Raw genomic sequence first — 16,065 nt, forward strand, 5'->3', positions numbered from 1 at the left:
TTTTTTTTGCGGTACGCGGACCTCTCACCGCCGTGGCCTCTCCCGTTGCGGAGCACAGGCTCCGGACGCGCAGGCTCAGCGGCCACGGCTCACGGGCCCAGCCGCTCCGCGGCACGTGGGATCCTCCCGGACCGGGGCACGAACCCGCGTCCCCTGCATCGGCAGGCGGACTCCCAACCACTGCGCCACCAGGGAAGCCCACTAGTGATTATTTTTGATGATAATTCCTGAAATAGCAAACTAGGGGGCTCTGCCATGGAAAGGGGCAGCACTCGTTGAGAGACGATGAACCTGATTAAGGCGCTGCCACCGTCCCAGCATCTTTTTCATCCGTTCATAAGACAACTCTCTAGCTCTTTGTCAAATCCAACTGCATATGATAAACATTAGCACAGTTTCCCTGTACTTGGACCAGCTTATAAGCTCATGTAAATGTGACCATACAGGAGAAATTTGTTATAAACCAGGATGCATGGTCTCATGAGCATGTTTTAACACTTTTCTCTATAATCTCCCAAGGCTGGATTTCTAAACCTACCAAAGCATAAAGCTGAATAAATAAAAAATTTCAGATAACTTTCGTGATTGTATTTAAGAAAAATCTGTAAATTAAAACCCAGGTTCCCAGGGCCATGTGGTTGTATATCCCATTTGTATAATTAACAGTAGAATGTTGGTTAGGGAGATATCAAATCTGTGTTCCTTATTGGTGTTAGGTGAGGAGGGCTCCATGATTCTGTTATGGATGGTTTCACGAAAGGCACTTTTTTCAGTGGAATGGCTTTTAAAAATTAACCTTTTATTTTGAGATAATTGTAGACTCACATGCAGTTTTTAGAAATAACGTAGTGGTATCCTGAGTACCTGTTGCCCATTGTCCCCCAGTGGTACCACCTTGCGAAACCCTAGTGCAGGATCACGACCAGGGTTACAAGATGCAGCACCAATCCGGGTGCAGACTTTTTCATCACCACGTCACACCCATCCCCCCTTCCCTGTCCCCCCACCCCCCCCGACCGCCGACCCCCAGCTTCCTGCCTTAACACCTTGCCTGACTGATGTTTTAATCTACTCGATGATTCTACATTCTACCTCGTTCTACAAATGATGTGAAGGGGCAAGTGTTTTGTTAACTTATCCTGCCCAGATATTCTGAATTTTCAAAAAAGCAGGAAAACAGATTGAGCCCCTGCAGTAAAGCTTATGACTTTGAAAGGGAAACGGCCTCAGTGTTTCCGTGGAGTGGTTCTTTTCCCAGAGGCTGAGAACGCTAATTTCCCAGGGGTCTGTGTGCATGGAGCAGCCTCTTTAGTTAATCAGCAACCCTCCTGGAATCCCCCCGCCACAGGTGTCCCTCCACGGACGGGGACGGGGACCATGCTGCTCTTCCTGTCAGACACCAACGACAACGCACCCACCCTCCACCCAAGGTCTCTATACCTGGCGGTCTGGAGTCTGCAGGAGGCAAGCCCCTCCCCATCGAGGCGGAGGATGGGGACCAGGAGCCCTACTCCGACCCGTTCACCTTCAAATTGGACAATACCTGGGGAAACACAGAAGACACGTGGAAACTGGGGGAAAATCATGGTGAGTATTTGCATCGGCCAGGGATAAAGGATGGAAAAAGACAGAAACCTGACTTCCACAGACTTAAGCAAAAGGGGAATGTGTTAGCTATGTAACCGAGAAAGAGGCCAAGTGAGCCTGTGTCCCAGCAGAGCTGGGGGCTCCGAGGACTTCCTGGAGAAGGCAGCTCCGGACCTTGGCCCTGCCTTTCTCTGGGTCCTTTCATCTTAAGGCAGGCTCTCCTCTGGAGGTGGCAGGGTAGCAGCTGGGAGTCCCTGGGACTCATCCTGGCACCTAGCAAGAAGGTGTACCTCACTGCAAGGCTTGAGTTACCTGTCCTGCTCAACATCGTGGGTGGGGAGGGCAGAAGTGCTGATTGGCTGGTTCTGAGCCCACACCTGGATCTGGCTGGGATCTGGGCTTAGCCTCTCTTGACCCGCACGGGCTGAGAGTTCAGGAAGTGTGGGTTTCCCCAAAGGAAAATTGGGTTGCTTTTACCAGGAGGAACCACCGGCATCCAGTGTCAACATCCTACTTTGTGCGTCTGTTAACTGGTCTCTAGGATGTAACCTGTTTTTTAGTTGAAACTGTGAGTCCATGTTTACAGTTCCCAGACCGAGAGTGTGCCGTAAAGCATTGAAACGTACCCCAAACGAGGTCTGGGCTTCCAGGAGGTGATCTCCAAGCCCTCGGAATACCCTGCCTGATAAAAGTGTCTCTGTTTACCTAGGGAAGGGGATCTTGTGTCCATGAATAGGAACAGTGTGATTTAGGGTGTGGCCTTTGGGTCATGTAAGCGTGTGGGTGTCAGTTAATCAGCCATGTGGGTGGCTAACCAGTTTTACAAGACCAAGTTCTGATAAAGACCCTGGACACAGGGCCACGCATATTCCATGCATCTTGTCACTCATGGATGCCGGGAGGTCCCGTGGTCCTGACTCCATGGGCAGGAGAACTAGAAATTCTGCATTTGATACTTTTCTAAACTCTGCCCCATGTACTTCCTCCCTTGACTGATTTGAATCCATATCCTTTCAGTGTAATAAACCCTAACCCTGCGTATACAGTTTTCAGCCAGTCCTGAGTCCTTCTAGAGAATTATCAACCTGAGGGTGGTCTTGGGAACCCCTGCACTTGCAGCTGGTGTCCGAGTGAGGGTCGCCCTGGCGACCCTAACTTCATACAGAGCCTTGGCACGTGGGAGGCACCTAGGAAATACCCACTGAGCAGCTGAACAAATGCACAAGTCGATGCAGCTAAGGTCCCTCTCCCCGTGCAGGTCGCTCAGTGGAACTTTTAATGCTGAGAAGCCTCCCACGTGGTGACTACTTGGTGCCGCTTTTCATCGGAGATAAACAGGGACTTTCCCAGAAGCAGACTGTCCATGTGAGGGTCTGTTCCTGTCCCGGTGGATTCACATGCGCAGAGCCCTCCGTCGGGAGCCGGGCTCCTCCAGGGGGATCCTGGCCTCTCTCTGTGCAGCGTTCATAGCTCTGGCAGGTCAGCAGATACAGGAGCTGTCCTGGGAACGCGGCTCCTCTCCCCAGGCTGTGCGCCAGGGGGTTGAGTCCTCGGGGCTGGGGAGCAGATGATGGCTGAGGTCAGCGCGATGCCTTTGAGAGTAGCTCCTAGGCTCGCCCGAGTCCCAGACTCAGATCAGAGGGTTGCCACCCGGTCAGAAATGCTGCCTGCCTGGCAAAGGCAGCTTCTACTTAGCACACAGCAACTGACAGCCATGGAACCTGTAGATGGACACTGTCTAAGGGTGGCTGTATGGTTTATAATAGCTGAGGGCAGCAATGAACACAAGCTCCCAGGGTTGGCAAAGGCTAACAAGGAAGCTCAGTTTTCAAGGAAATAATAAAATATTACTGGTCACATGGTATTAATCGGTTCAACAGATAGTCGTCTCGCACCTACTTGTGCCCCAAGCTGTGCTAAGTGCTGTGGCTACAAAGATGATGACGGTGCCCTTTGACCCCTGAGTTCATGGCTGAGTTACAAGTTAGCAGCACAGGATCCTGTTGGAACCTCTGATCTAGATGAGCTTGTGCACCTCGTTTCCGCCTTTCTCTCATCCCAGCCGCTCTGCTTTTCCTGCTGAGATGCTATTTTGTGTCTGAAGCCAGAGGCAGGGATCTCTATGCCACGTGAGGAAGGCACCCAGACCCTGATCATGTGGAACGACGAGAGTGGAGCCGCCCCGTCCAGGTGGTGGAACTCGGTGCTTGTGTTTCCTGTCGATGTGAGTTAGGCACGGCCGTACTGTTCTCACTCACTGTCCTTTCTCATTTCACCATCTCTCACCATATTTGCGTAGCAAATGGGAAAGACAGTCCTGTGAAAATTGTCCAACCCCACTAAAGTGATTTATTGTTTTAGGGCATTGGTTCTCAACTGGGGGCTATTTTGCCCCCCACCGCATTCCCCCTGCCCCCAGGGGACAGTGGGAAGGCAGTGGGGAGGCATTTTGGTGGTCACAACTCAATGGGAGTGCAGTGGGGGCATGATGCTTTTGGCGTCTGGCGGGTAGAAGCCGGGGAGGCTGCTGAACATCCTACCGGACACAGGACAGTCCCCACAGCACAGAAGTCACGGGCCCGAGTGTCAGCAGTGCCAAGGCTGAGAAACCTTGTTTAGGAAAAATGACTTTTGCCAGGTGGAGTTTCTCTCAGCAGAAGACATGCTACGCTCCCTAATTAAGTGAGCCCACGCTGGCTTCTTGGCAGTGGTGTGGGGTGAAGTAAGGCAGAACCCACTCATGCAACCTCTCCAGCAGAGGTGGAGCAGAGAGCCCACTGGCCCCGCAGGGACAGCCCTGGGCCTTCGTCACAGTGGGCGAGTCATTTCTGCACATCCTCAGCTGTGAGCCAGGGAGGGTGAAACCAGCCTCCCAAGTCGGTTATGGGTCAAGGAAGACGAAGCCCATGACAGCACCTCACAAGCCTCCAACACGAGGTGGAATCAGCCAGCGACTGCTGGGTTTTCATACCTGCCGCTTCTGACCCTGGCCCCGCCTTGGCTCCATCGCCCTCGTCACCAGCTGGGCCGTGAGATGCAAGCACTGTGAGTGCCCCTGTCTGTCTTCACTTCACTCTGAGCTGAGGCTGGTTGATCCGAAAGACGAAAGCCAAGAAATGTCAGAAGGGAACACTGTCTTTCACGCAGAAGATTCAGGTTGCCTCATCTGCTGTTGTCTGAGACCTTTACCCTCGGTTTTCTCCTGGAAGGAAGGGACTTAGTGAGATGATTTTGGGAAAAGAGAGTCCAGTTAACTTTGGTCCCTGGCTCGGATAAATAGGGAGATATTCTAAAAGATGATTGGTGGTTGGAGAAGCTGGTGGTTGACCAAGACTCCTAGGGTGCTTCCCACATTTTCTCTCCTCTGTTGGCACAAAGGAAGGGGAAGTAAGAGCCTTGGACCACGTTGAGAAAGCCCATAACTGTAAGTCCATGTCTGTGCAGGCCTGCGTCCAGCCCTCCCTGTCGTGGGGACAGGAAGGCAGAGGCATGGTCCGAGCTACCTAGATAGTTGGATACCCAGAAGGAATGCCCCCTGCCCCCAGCTACGAGAATAGCAGCTACCTGGTTTGATTTGTTTGTGTAATTTTAAGAAGGAAACCATCCTGACAAACGGCAGTGCTTTGTGGGACAGATAGAATCCCCTGCCTCAGGCAATCCTACTCGGCTCTGATGCTCAACCATCCAGGAAAATGGAAAGAGCTCCTGAGCCAAGGGGCTGGGCTTAGCCTCCCACTTGGTGGGTGGAGCTGAGGCTGCCCAGCTGGAAGGAGGCCAGTGGGGAGGGCGTCTCCCCAGGCTGAGGGCACTGCCAAGGTGGGAGAGGCGCTGGTGATGCCTGTTCTTGTTGGCCAGCTGGTTAGTGGTTGTCTTTTTGGGAAGGAGGAACAGCTGCAGAAGCAGAGTGTGTGGAAGGGAAGCTTGGTCATTGCAGGGCTAGGCCAGGCAGGTTGGAGGGGGTCTGGTGGCCCTGACCAAGGGCCAGCCGTAAGAGGGACAAGAGCACCCAATCCAGGACAAGGGGCCTCTAGCTCATCTTGTCCCCGAAGATGTCCTTCCTCTCTTCTGCTACTCACAGCCCAGGACACACCCCCGTTCCTGCCACAGTGTCTTAGGGCTCTGAGAACGGGGATCCAACAGGCCTGGGTTTCGGTTCCCAAACTGTGTCTTATCAGATACAGAATCTAACCAATCCTTGACTTTCATATATAAAGTGAGATCAATGATGTTCTTTTTCTCTCAAGCTTATTGGACAATTTAATCAAATAGCACATGTAAATTAGTAATTACTGGTACACAGTAAACAGTGGCTGCTACTGCTAGTATTTTTTTTGGTTTTTTGGTTTTTTGCGGTACGCGGGCCTCTCGCTGCTGCGGCCCCTCCCGTTGCGGAGCACAGGCTCCGGACGCGCAGGCTCAGCGGCCATGGCTCACGGGCCCAGCCGCTCCGCGGCATGTGGGATCTTCCCGGACCGGGGCACGAACCCATGTCCCCTGCATCGGCAGGCGGACTCTCAACCACTGCACCACCAGGGAAGCCCACTGCTAGTATTATTAACAGTAATTACCAATTATGTCTTTGTAGCCATTGGTAAATAAGGCTACCCCGAAGTGTCCACGCTTCTCCGTTATCCATCTCTGTTAGCCTGAATACACCAGCCTGCATTCACACACCGGGACATTGTACACTCCTGGGAAGACTCCGTCATCCCGGATGCCATCACTGATTCCACCCGCCTTGTCCTATTCTGCCGCTGGACGCCCCCAATCAAGAGGGTCTGCAAGATAGCATAGGGGCCAGCCCTCTCCGTGGGGAAGCTGGGGAGCTCTTAGAGAAAGAAATCCAGCACCCATCAGCTTTTGGGTCCCTCAGTGAATATGTGTTGAATGAGGAATGGATAAGGCTGCACACAGCACTGCCCAACTGTGGTGACCCCAAGAGCCTTCACTGTGAGTCTTAGAAGAGGATGAGAACAGGCTTTTAGATGCCGAGGCCCTAGTGAAACAAGGCTTTTGGTTATGTTGGTTGGTTTTTGTTTTTACCATCACCTTACATGAAACACTAAACAACAAGAAACTCCACTTCCTAACCAGCAATTACAAAAGCATCCCCTCGCCAAGTATGTCCTCTTGCTTTATAGGGCAGGTGTATTTTCCAGAGTCTGGATACTTTCTGTGATGGCATAGAACAACGCATCTGGGGGAGATGATACTCCTTGCTCTCTGCATTTATTACCACCATCTGTAATTTCAGCTTCTGTCATATTTCTTTCCCTGTGTCCCACAGGAAAGGTCATACGTCAGGGATCAGATGTCAGCCCTGTCCATCAACACAGCCGAGGCCGGCGCCAAGCTGGGCGCTAAGGTAAGTGTGGCTCATTTGCTGCTTGGGTTGAAACAGTGGGGTGGCTTTGCTGATGGTCCCCCTGGTGGGGGACACCCTGGCTGCTCCCCCAACCCCCAACCCAGGATGATCTCCTGCAGGCCTGATCCACACCTGCCTCCACCTCGGCCCCGCCTGCAAAGGCCCTGCGATTCTGCTCAACCTCTCATGCCTTTGCTTCCCAGCTCAAGTGTCAGATGACTCAGGGCCCACATTCCAGTCCATCCAGTGCTACCATTATGACTTTTTGCCACATGCATATCCCACTTGCACTAGTGTATTAAAATTTTTTTTCTTTAAATGGACTTGCATACAAATGAAATACACTTCTTTAAATAGGAAATTGTATATTTCAACTGTAAATGAAAAACCAGTTTTGCTTGTATAAAGAGCAGGTGAGTGGAATGCAGACACAATAGAAATAGAACCCAGTAATTCCAGGTAGAAAATGTGGAAGGAGAGAGAGAGCCAAGCCAGGCTGGCACCCGATGGAGACTTTTTCCTTGTTGTCATTAGGAGCATGGAAGAGGAATTAGAAAGGGACTAATTTTCTTGCTGTGCAATTCAGTGTCATTTAAAACCCTGTTCCCAAACTGGCTGAACCTTCCCTTCTCTAAGAGGACGATGATCCCACTTTGAAAAAGAGCGAGTTGACCCAGGGCTGCCGTCATTTATTAGGCAGGTGCCTGGCTGGGGTGAGCAGGTCCAGGTCCAGAGGGCATCTGCCCACCAATCCATGCTCCCAGGGGAAGGGAGTGCAGAGATTCCTGGGGGGCTGGCGGGGGCCTCTCTTTCCTTAACTGGTCTGTAAGCTTCCGGAGGCCAGAGCATTGCTCCTGGTAAACACACTAAGAGCTCTGATCCACTGACCATGCCCTGGGGTTTGCAGTCTACAAGCATAATCCTACTGCATTTTCACCAGACCCGTGCAGGAGGGTATCTTGCTGCCCCATCTGCAGGGGAGGACACCAAGACCTGTGGCTTCTATTTCTTGGACTGTCTCTGGTTTCCCTTTATGATGTCCTGCAAATAGTAAGTGCACCTGTGGTGGCTGGTAGAGTTGACAGCCATTCACATACTTTCCCTAAGTGAAGTTGTCACTTATGATTTATCAGGTAACCTGATATTTTAAAATCTGTGACAAGACATGAACTGTCTTAAAACTGTTGCTAAGGACCATTGCCTGCTTTATTTTCTCTGAAATTTTATTGCATGATTGAAGGGCTTATATTAAAATAATAGAAACCCAAAGCAAAAATTGTCCACACTCCTATCCCTAAATCTAAGCAATTTCATTTGTCTGTGTTACCTTCTAGATCTTGTCCGCGGGCATATTCAATTGTCAGGTGTCTATAACGTCATCGGTAGAATGTTAGAATCTACATCTTCAAGTCACATTGGGGCGTGCGGTTCCATTTCACTACAGTCCTTTTTCCTTGCTTCTCTCCATCTTTCCTTTTCTACTCCCACTCCACCACCCCACCCCACCCCCCACCCTCCCCCGATCATAATGGCAGTTTTATTTGCATATGAGTATCTGAGCAGGGAAAGGTGTGCCTTCGTTTTCAACTGGAGGGAGACGTGTTGTCTTTGGAGTTTCCCCCAGCGTTTTCCCCCAGGATTTCGGCGAAATGCTGCCATCTTCGCCAAGTGCATCACACCAAGTCCACTTTGTGCTGGGGACTCTGGTGAGTTCCACAAGCTCACTCCCTCCTGCTGGGACTTCACTGATGACTGACATCTGGTTCCCTTGAGAGGCAGCCCTTCTAGAAGATTCTGTGATATGGGTAGAACAAACACATAGTCAGTGAAAACCTTCTCATCTGTCTACCTAGTTATTGTGATCGTTGGTTGTTACTGAGTTGTTATTTGATAGTGCTGATCAAATATGAGACTTCTCAGAACAGCCACAGATAGATACATTTCCCTGTGTCCATCTCTTATAAAGATCATCTCTAAGATCAAGAGCAATGGCCTTGGCCCTGGGCAAATTCCAACCCAGTGATTCCATACCTCCTGCCAAATTGAACCCCAACGCCCCTTTATATACTCCATGTACAAATTCTACAACTATGGCTTTGCTTTTTAACATGACTTTTCAGACTCACAAGAAGTTGTAAAAATAGTTCAGAGAGTTTCTGTGTACCCTTCACACAGCTCCCCCCAAGAATAACACTGTATATAACTATAGTATGCTAGCAAAACCAGAAAACTGACTGTGGTACAACACTATTAACACAGGTCTCAAACACAGACCTTATTTGGACTTCACTAGTATAACTAGCTATTATTTTAACAAAAAATTTACTTTTCTGACAAGAACTAAATGAGGTTCTCAAGGTCCAAAGAGCCACAGTTTTTATGTTGGAAACTTCTAAAAAATAATTCAAGAGCTCTATAATTCATTATCTGTTCTCAGGCTGAGTTTGCGCCAAGATTAAAAATGTGCTCTTCTTTTTTGCGCAAACATGGTGCCATGAATCCTTGAAAGGGCTTGTGTATGATAGGTGTGTCCCTCTGGTCCTGGAAGGGCCAGCTTCACAGGCGTGGAACCCGGTCAGTCCCGCAGGGCCCTGTGCTCAGAAAGGCCCTGTGCTTGGTTGATGCTCTGCTGTCACCATCTTGAAATTCGTCATATCTGGACAAGGGGCTCACATTTTTATTTTGCACCGGGTGCTGCAAATTATGTAGCCAGTCCTGAGTCTTAGGGGTTGCGTGCGTCTCCTTCACAGACTTTGAGGCCATGCTCATGGCACAAAATGAGTCTTACGGGGATTTTGTGGACCCGAGATGGGACTTGAAAATCTTATATTCTCATGCTCCATCCCACAAAGCAACTATAAAACTCACCCATGGATTTCTGCTATGAACACCTACACGGCTATCGTTAGAATTATTATACCTTTAGTGCAGAAGCAAAAGGCAATATGATTACAAGAATTTCTGGCTATGTGTTTGTATTTGGGTAATTTATATGAAACCAGTAAACACTTCATTCTTTTTACTTGAATTAATTTTTCATTTTTTAAAAAATTTAAGGGTCGTGGCATGTTTTTTGATCCAAGAAGTGTGAGAAACAAATACCCTCCTCCTGTAAGTACAGATGAAGACGTTATCATGAAAAGAGTTACCTTACTGTCCTGATAGCCACGGGAAGCCCTGAAAATGGGAAACTGGGACGGGAGGAGGTGAGAAAAAACATACCCAACCAACATCCAAATAAGCCAAAAGAAGTGAATGTGGGAAACAGATGAGAAGTAAATAAAGTACCTACATCTAGACTTGAGAGCATCAGAGTTTTTCAGTCCCTGGCAAATTTCTTTTGCTGCTGAGAAGCTAAGAACTTGGTGAAGGCCTGAATATTCTTTTGCTTTGATTCTTTACAGATTTATAAAAGTTTTGAGCTAAGGGGGCCATAGAGGCCATCTAGTCCATCTTTTCCCTAAACCTTACTAGCAGCAGAATCCTTCCTTACAAATGAGATCTTACAAAGAATGCCATTATAAATAAAACAGAAAACAGTTGTTTTTTATTAGTACCAATTTTGAAGTACATTAATGTTTATAACATATACCTATTACCAAAGCAACAAATAAAAATAGTGATTCGGTTGAAAACAACAACAAAAAGAAGTTAGATATTGTGGAGGAAGTTTGCAAAATTATACCTTAGCACCTAATTCATTGCCTCACGTTGTTGAAATTAGTTCTTAAAGTATCAAGAAAATTTCAATTCATGCCAATAAGCAGTTTCAAATATTTTTTAGGGAGCTCAGTTTATCATATCAGGTTCTCTTTGATTCAGCAAACAAGAGACAAAAAGCGTCATTCAAGTTTCATAAAAGCAAATTATAAAGTTTTTGCTTTTATTAACATGCTGGGGGGACTCAGTTTAAAAGATGTAAACGCTTCTCCATTATATTAGAAAAATAACATTAAGTATTATTATTAAAACAATTTTCCCTGAAATGAAATTCAAATCCTCTTTGCCGAAGTATCTTTGAGAACTCATAGGTCCCGGGGACACAGCTGAAGCCAGGGCCTCAGTGCAGAGAGGCCGGGTGAAGGGAAATGGTGCTTTAGGCCAGAGTGGACACACACGGGGCAAAATGCAGCAAAATGCAGCAAAATGCAGCATGTGGTAGGACCTAAAATCGGCTCAAGGCAAAATCGACCCTGAGTTTGGAGACTGGCGCAGCCTCTTCCACCGCCCGGGAAGGACCGTGGTGTCTGACCTGTGAGCACATTGGAAGAAGGGCCTATGTCTCTGGGCTTGTCCTCTTAGAGGCCCACGGGAGCCGGAGGGTGGCCGACTGAGGGCACAGCATCTCTGGGCAGCAGCTCCCCAGGGTTGTTTGTAGGGGTCACCCCTTGCTCTCTCTTTGGCTAAGTGTGTTTAGTTCAATTCACAATGGTGTGGTGTGCTGCGTTTATGTATATAGATAGATATGTGTACAGATAGGGGTGTGTGTGTGTGTGTGTGTGTGTGTGTGTGTGTATCCTCATGGACATGTAAAATTATTCCAAGCTTTACAATATTTTTACATATATCTTCTGGAGTGCGCTAAGTACCCCTAAACCCAGGGGTTATCAGAAGTCACTTCAGCCATAAAGCCATCAGTGTTTTAGAAACACAAATCGTATCATGTCACTCTCCAGTTTAAACCTTCCCAACGGCCGGCCATTGCCCTGTGATAGTCCGCAGCCCTGAGGCCTGAGGCCGTGTGGTGGCCTCTGTCCTCCGCCTGCAGGTCTGAGCTCCCTCCAGCCTCCAGGCCCCTGCCGGCCCTTCCTTCTCCCTGGCCCCTCTGCTCCTGTCTCCTGGTCCTTCTCCTCCTGAGAGGTCCGCAGGCGCGGGCTGGGTGAGGCCTCTCTTGCGCCTTCCACGGTCATCACTGTGTTTCTCTCACCCTGGGTGCTGGCCCCGTGCCTGCATGAGCCCAAGAGTGAGGCTGCCTCGCCTTACCCTGTGCGGGCCTGACTTACATGATGCAGTTGGGGAATCTGTGGGTTCCAGGCAGCCCTTACATGGTGCGCGCTGAGTCCATCTCCTCACTGCTCTAGCCCACTCCTCAGCCAGTACCCCAAGACCCAGGTCCATGAGCACTTGCCCGGTGAATGAGTGGAGGGCGGCACACCCACTGCCACGCACGAGGTGCGGCTGACCCAGCGAGGGCAGGAAGAGGAGAAATTAGAACCTGGGGAAGAGCCATGCGGTCGGGGGAGCAGGAAGCGGGATGAGGTTCCCTGTGGGAATCAACTGTTTGCTAAATCTCGTTTGTGGAATGGTCCCAAACCCCACTGGCCAGGCTTGCTCGGCTCACTTCTTCCCTAGAAGCCAAGGTGTTGAAGGGTCTATCAGTCAAAACTGGCAGGGCCTGCCCTCTCTCCCACCACACACGTAGGTGACATCTGATCAAACTGCCCTTGGCCCGCTGTCCCTCAAGGAGAGCTCTGACAGCCCTCCACCCAGTGGTGGCCCCCTGTCTGCTGGCCAGAAGAGGCCATCAACTTGGGGGGAGCTGTGAGTCCTTGGTGGTGTTAGGACTCTGCTTCTTTGCTTTGTAGGTTTACCTGGATACTGTGGTGCCCAGAGGACCCCTGGAAGTGAGGGTACGAGTGATGGCAGGGATGCTGAGTCAGGTAGGAAGGCCTCCCCTTGGTGGTAAATGGGTTCTGCTTCCCCATCTGGCCCCACACTGACCTGGGGCCACTTCCTCCTAATCACTGTGTCAGTCAGCTTGGCTGCATAACAAAATACCATAGACAGGCAGCTTAAACAGCAGACTATTTTTTCTCACAGTTCTGGAAGCTGGAGGTCTGAGATCAGGGCACCATCATGGTCAGGTTCTGGTGAGAGCTGTCCTCCTGGTTCACAGACGGTCACTGTCATGCTGTGTCCTCATGTGGCAGAGAGAGAGAGAGAGAGAGCAAGTTCTCGGGTGTCTCTTCTTATAAGGACACTAATCCCATCGTGAGGGCCCTACCCTCATGACCTCATGTAACCTTAATTACCACCCAAAGGCCACACCTCCAAATGTCATCACATTGGGGGTTAGGGCTTCAACACAGGAGTTTGGGGGGACACAGTTCAGTCCATAGCAGGTGCTTTCACGGGAATCCTCATTCCAGGGGCATTTCTGCAGATCAGCACAGCCTCAGACAACGGTGAATAGTCTCTTTCTGTGAAATTATGAAAGATGTGGGTTGACTGTGCTGGAGGGAATTATTGGACAATAACATCGTCTCTCCTGGAAGGTTCCTCAACACAGCCACCCTCTATTCTTGGGCAAATTAAACAGTGATTTGGGAGTTGGGGCAAACGCATGGGTAGTTTAAATGGAAGGGGCCGGAGCAGGTGCTGTGGAGGGACGCTCCCTGTTTGTGCCTGCCCCCACCCCACGCAGGGAGGGACGCGCACAGAGGCTGCAGGTGCTGCTTCCGACCCTAAGGAGCCCCATACGTACGTTGCAGGAAAGTTGGGGCTCAGACCTGTGAAATAATAAGTGCGAAGGAATAGATCAATGCTTGGTGGGCGTCGTCTGCCAAGAGTTACTTTACTTGGCAAACTCGTGGACGATAATCACTGCGTACCAGGCCCTGTCCTAAGGAATCGAAAGGTATTAACTCAGTTCTTGCATCAGCCCACCAGGGTAGGTTCTATTATTTTCCTTATTATAACATGAGGAAGCTCAGGGACAAAGAAATTAGGTACCTCATTCAAGACCAGTCTGTAGAAACGTCTGCGACAGTGGGGACAAGGCCCTGCCCACCATGGCACTTACCTTCTCTCGTGGCTCCCCTGCAGCAGCTCGGTGGTGCTGACATCCCCAAGGGAGACCCTGGTTACCCACCTCACGTCTACACAGAGGAGGGCAAGCGTGAGCGAGCAGAGACCCGCAGTTCTCTCGCCTTCTCCGACCATGACCTGTCTCCTGACTTGCTGGACTCTTTGGGGCCAAAGGCTGCTCCACTGGAAGAAATATATTCTGAGTCAGGTTTTCGTTTCTTAAAAACTGCATATTTTGGTGAATTGGAATAACTCATGAAGGGGAAATCACTATTCTAGAATGTTTCTTCCTTACTTCCTTTTTAAAAAAATTACCTTCTCGTTCTTGAATGAGGTTAAACTGAGTCTGGATTAAATGCTTGGGCATTCGCAGACCAGACATCTTGAACCAAAGTGAAACAGCAGGTTATAATTTTTAAAAATTCGATTTGTCAGGCAGATTTTCTAGAGAAACTTGAATGGTGTAATTCCTTGCTTCAGCTCATGGAAGCAGCTCATGGCTGCTCATAGCCCAACTCCGAGGGTAAATAAAATATAATCTACTGATTACCCCAGCTATTTGGGAAAAACTGGGGAAACAAATTTTTTAAGTGCTTATTTAAATTTCTATAATTATGATTCTGCTTCAGTTTAAGTGAAAAATAAATAGGGAAATGTTTTCTAGAACATTTGTGATCAGTATTTTTAGTGATTTTTTTAAAAAAATAAATATTAATCCCTTTGTACTTTTTGAGTAGATAGATAAATATTTTATCATGAGAGAAATGATTATACTTAAAATTTATGAGCAGTACATACTAAAAAAACCAAAGTGACATAATTTAACTTGCATGTATTATGTAAGTAAAATAACTTAGGAGACTTTGAGTAAATAAATTCTGATTAAATTTTATCTATGCACAAAACCACAAACTTTAATTGATTTCTACATGTCCACCTACCACTAGTGTAAATTGTGGGGGAGGGGATAGTTTCCTTTAAATATCTAAAGAAATGTAAATAGTAGGACATGTGCCCTATATATACTCAGTTTTCTTGTCTGAGTAATAGATAAGAAACTGGTTAAGCAGAATTTTAAATGCTACCAGGACACTTTAATGTATATATTAGATATCTAAAAGCCTGTGGCAAATTCTAAAAAATTTATATAATTAATGAGCATAGTCTTTTGTTAGTCTCCTCTTGAACCTGAGGGATAAATCAGGAGAAGCACATTTATGTCAAATCAGTGAAATGCTATATTAAACCTAAGTTTTAGCTGACGCAAGCTTAAAACTTTCCCTTTCTTTTTAAAGAAGCTGTGCAAATGCTAACTTTAAAGAGATCTCAAGAGTTTGTACATAGTTATTTCATGTATCACCTAGTGCTTTGAGTAACTGAAAAAGAAGAAGAACCATCTCCAAAGCATTGGAAAGTCTAAAGCTGACTCACAGTTGTGTAGAACAGCTATGCTAATGCTGGAATGATTCCGAGGAGAGTATAGGACATTTTCTGGGTAATTCAGGATAACAGTAATATCTTAGGACAGTATACTTTTTGAGTCTGAATGGTTGCTAAGGATCAGTAGGTGGTCACTGCACCTTCCTGGATCTGAAGCAAGGGACAGAAAACTATGGCCGTGGGGTAGATGTGGCCCACTGTCTGTTTTCATAAATAAAGTTTTATTGGCACACAGCTGTGCTCATATGTCATTTAAGGGCGTCCATGACCCCTTTGTGCTGCTATAGCAGCGCTGAGTAGTCACGATGGAGACGTATGGCTCACAAAGCCCAACACATTTACTTCCTGGCCTTTTAAAGGAAAAAAGTATGCTGACCCCCTTGTCTAAGGCATTCTTTTGGGGAACCCCACATTGTAACAAACGTATTAAGATATATCCATACTCTGTGTTAAAAACAAATACATTGCCAGACAATTAGGGAAGGTTTTAGATAAGTTTGCTTTTGGCTATGGGTAACTTGGCTCATTTACTAATGGTTATGAAATCTTGGCAATTGTTGTGCATATTTGTGAATTCTTGCATTATGAGGCTCTCTCCAACTAATTGTTCTCAAAAGTAATAAAATACTCATGAAAAATTCATGAATCCCAAATTTAACAATTAGCAAGGACAAAATGTTATATTTTGTAGGTATTTAATTCGACATGTATTAATTTTGATTTTGCTGCCTTCTTTGTGTATTTTGAAGCCTATATATATGTTTTGGTAGGTCTCAAGCCTTTGGGATATATTGTCCAGTGGAGACACTGGCCCTGTTGGCATTTTATGAAACATACCTGGCATGTAATACTTTGACTCTTCCCTT

At 47.9% G+C, this 16,065-nt stretch overlaps 1 protein-coding gene across 1 annotated transcript in view; it reads left to right on the plus strand.

Annotated features, from left to right (window-relative positions):
- The window catches only part of CDH26 (cadherin 26), a 53,962-nt gene extending 39,951 nt beyond the window's left edge, over positions 1-14,011 (plus strand). The window contains 10 exon segments of the mRNA XM_028499592.1: positions 1,349-1,447; positions 1,450-1,587; positions 2,846-2,998; positions 3,001-3,066; positions 3,650-3,695; positions 3,697-3,811; positions 6,875-6,952; positions 8,590-8,658; positions 12,538-12,612; positions 13,778-14,011. Coding sequence (XP_028355393.1) covers positions 1,349-1,447; positions 1,450-1,587; positions 2,846-2,998; positions 3,001-3,066; positions 3,650-3,695; positions 3,697-3,811; positions 6,875-6,952; positions 8,590-8,658; positions 12,538-12,612; positions 13,778-14,011 — 1,073 coding nt within the window.
- Positions 14,012-16,065: the final 2,054 nt, after the last annotated feature.

This window comes from Physeter macrocephalus, chromosome 14 (assembly GCF_002837175.3).
Source record: "Physeter macrocephalus isolate SW-GA chromosome 14, ASM283717v5, whole genome shotgun sequence".
Classification (NCBI taxonomy): Eukaryota; Metazoa; Chordata; class Mammalia; order Artiodactyla; family Physeteridae; genus Physeter; species Physeter macrocephalus.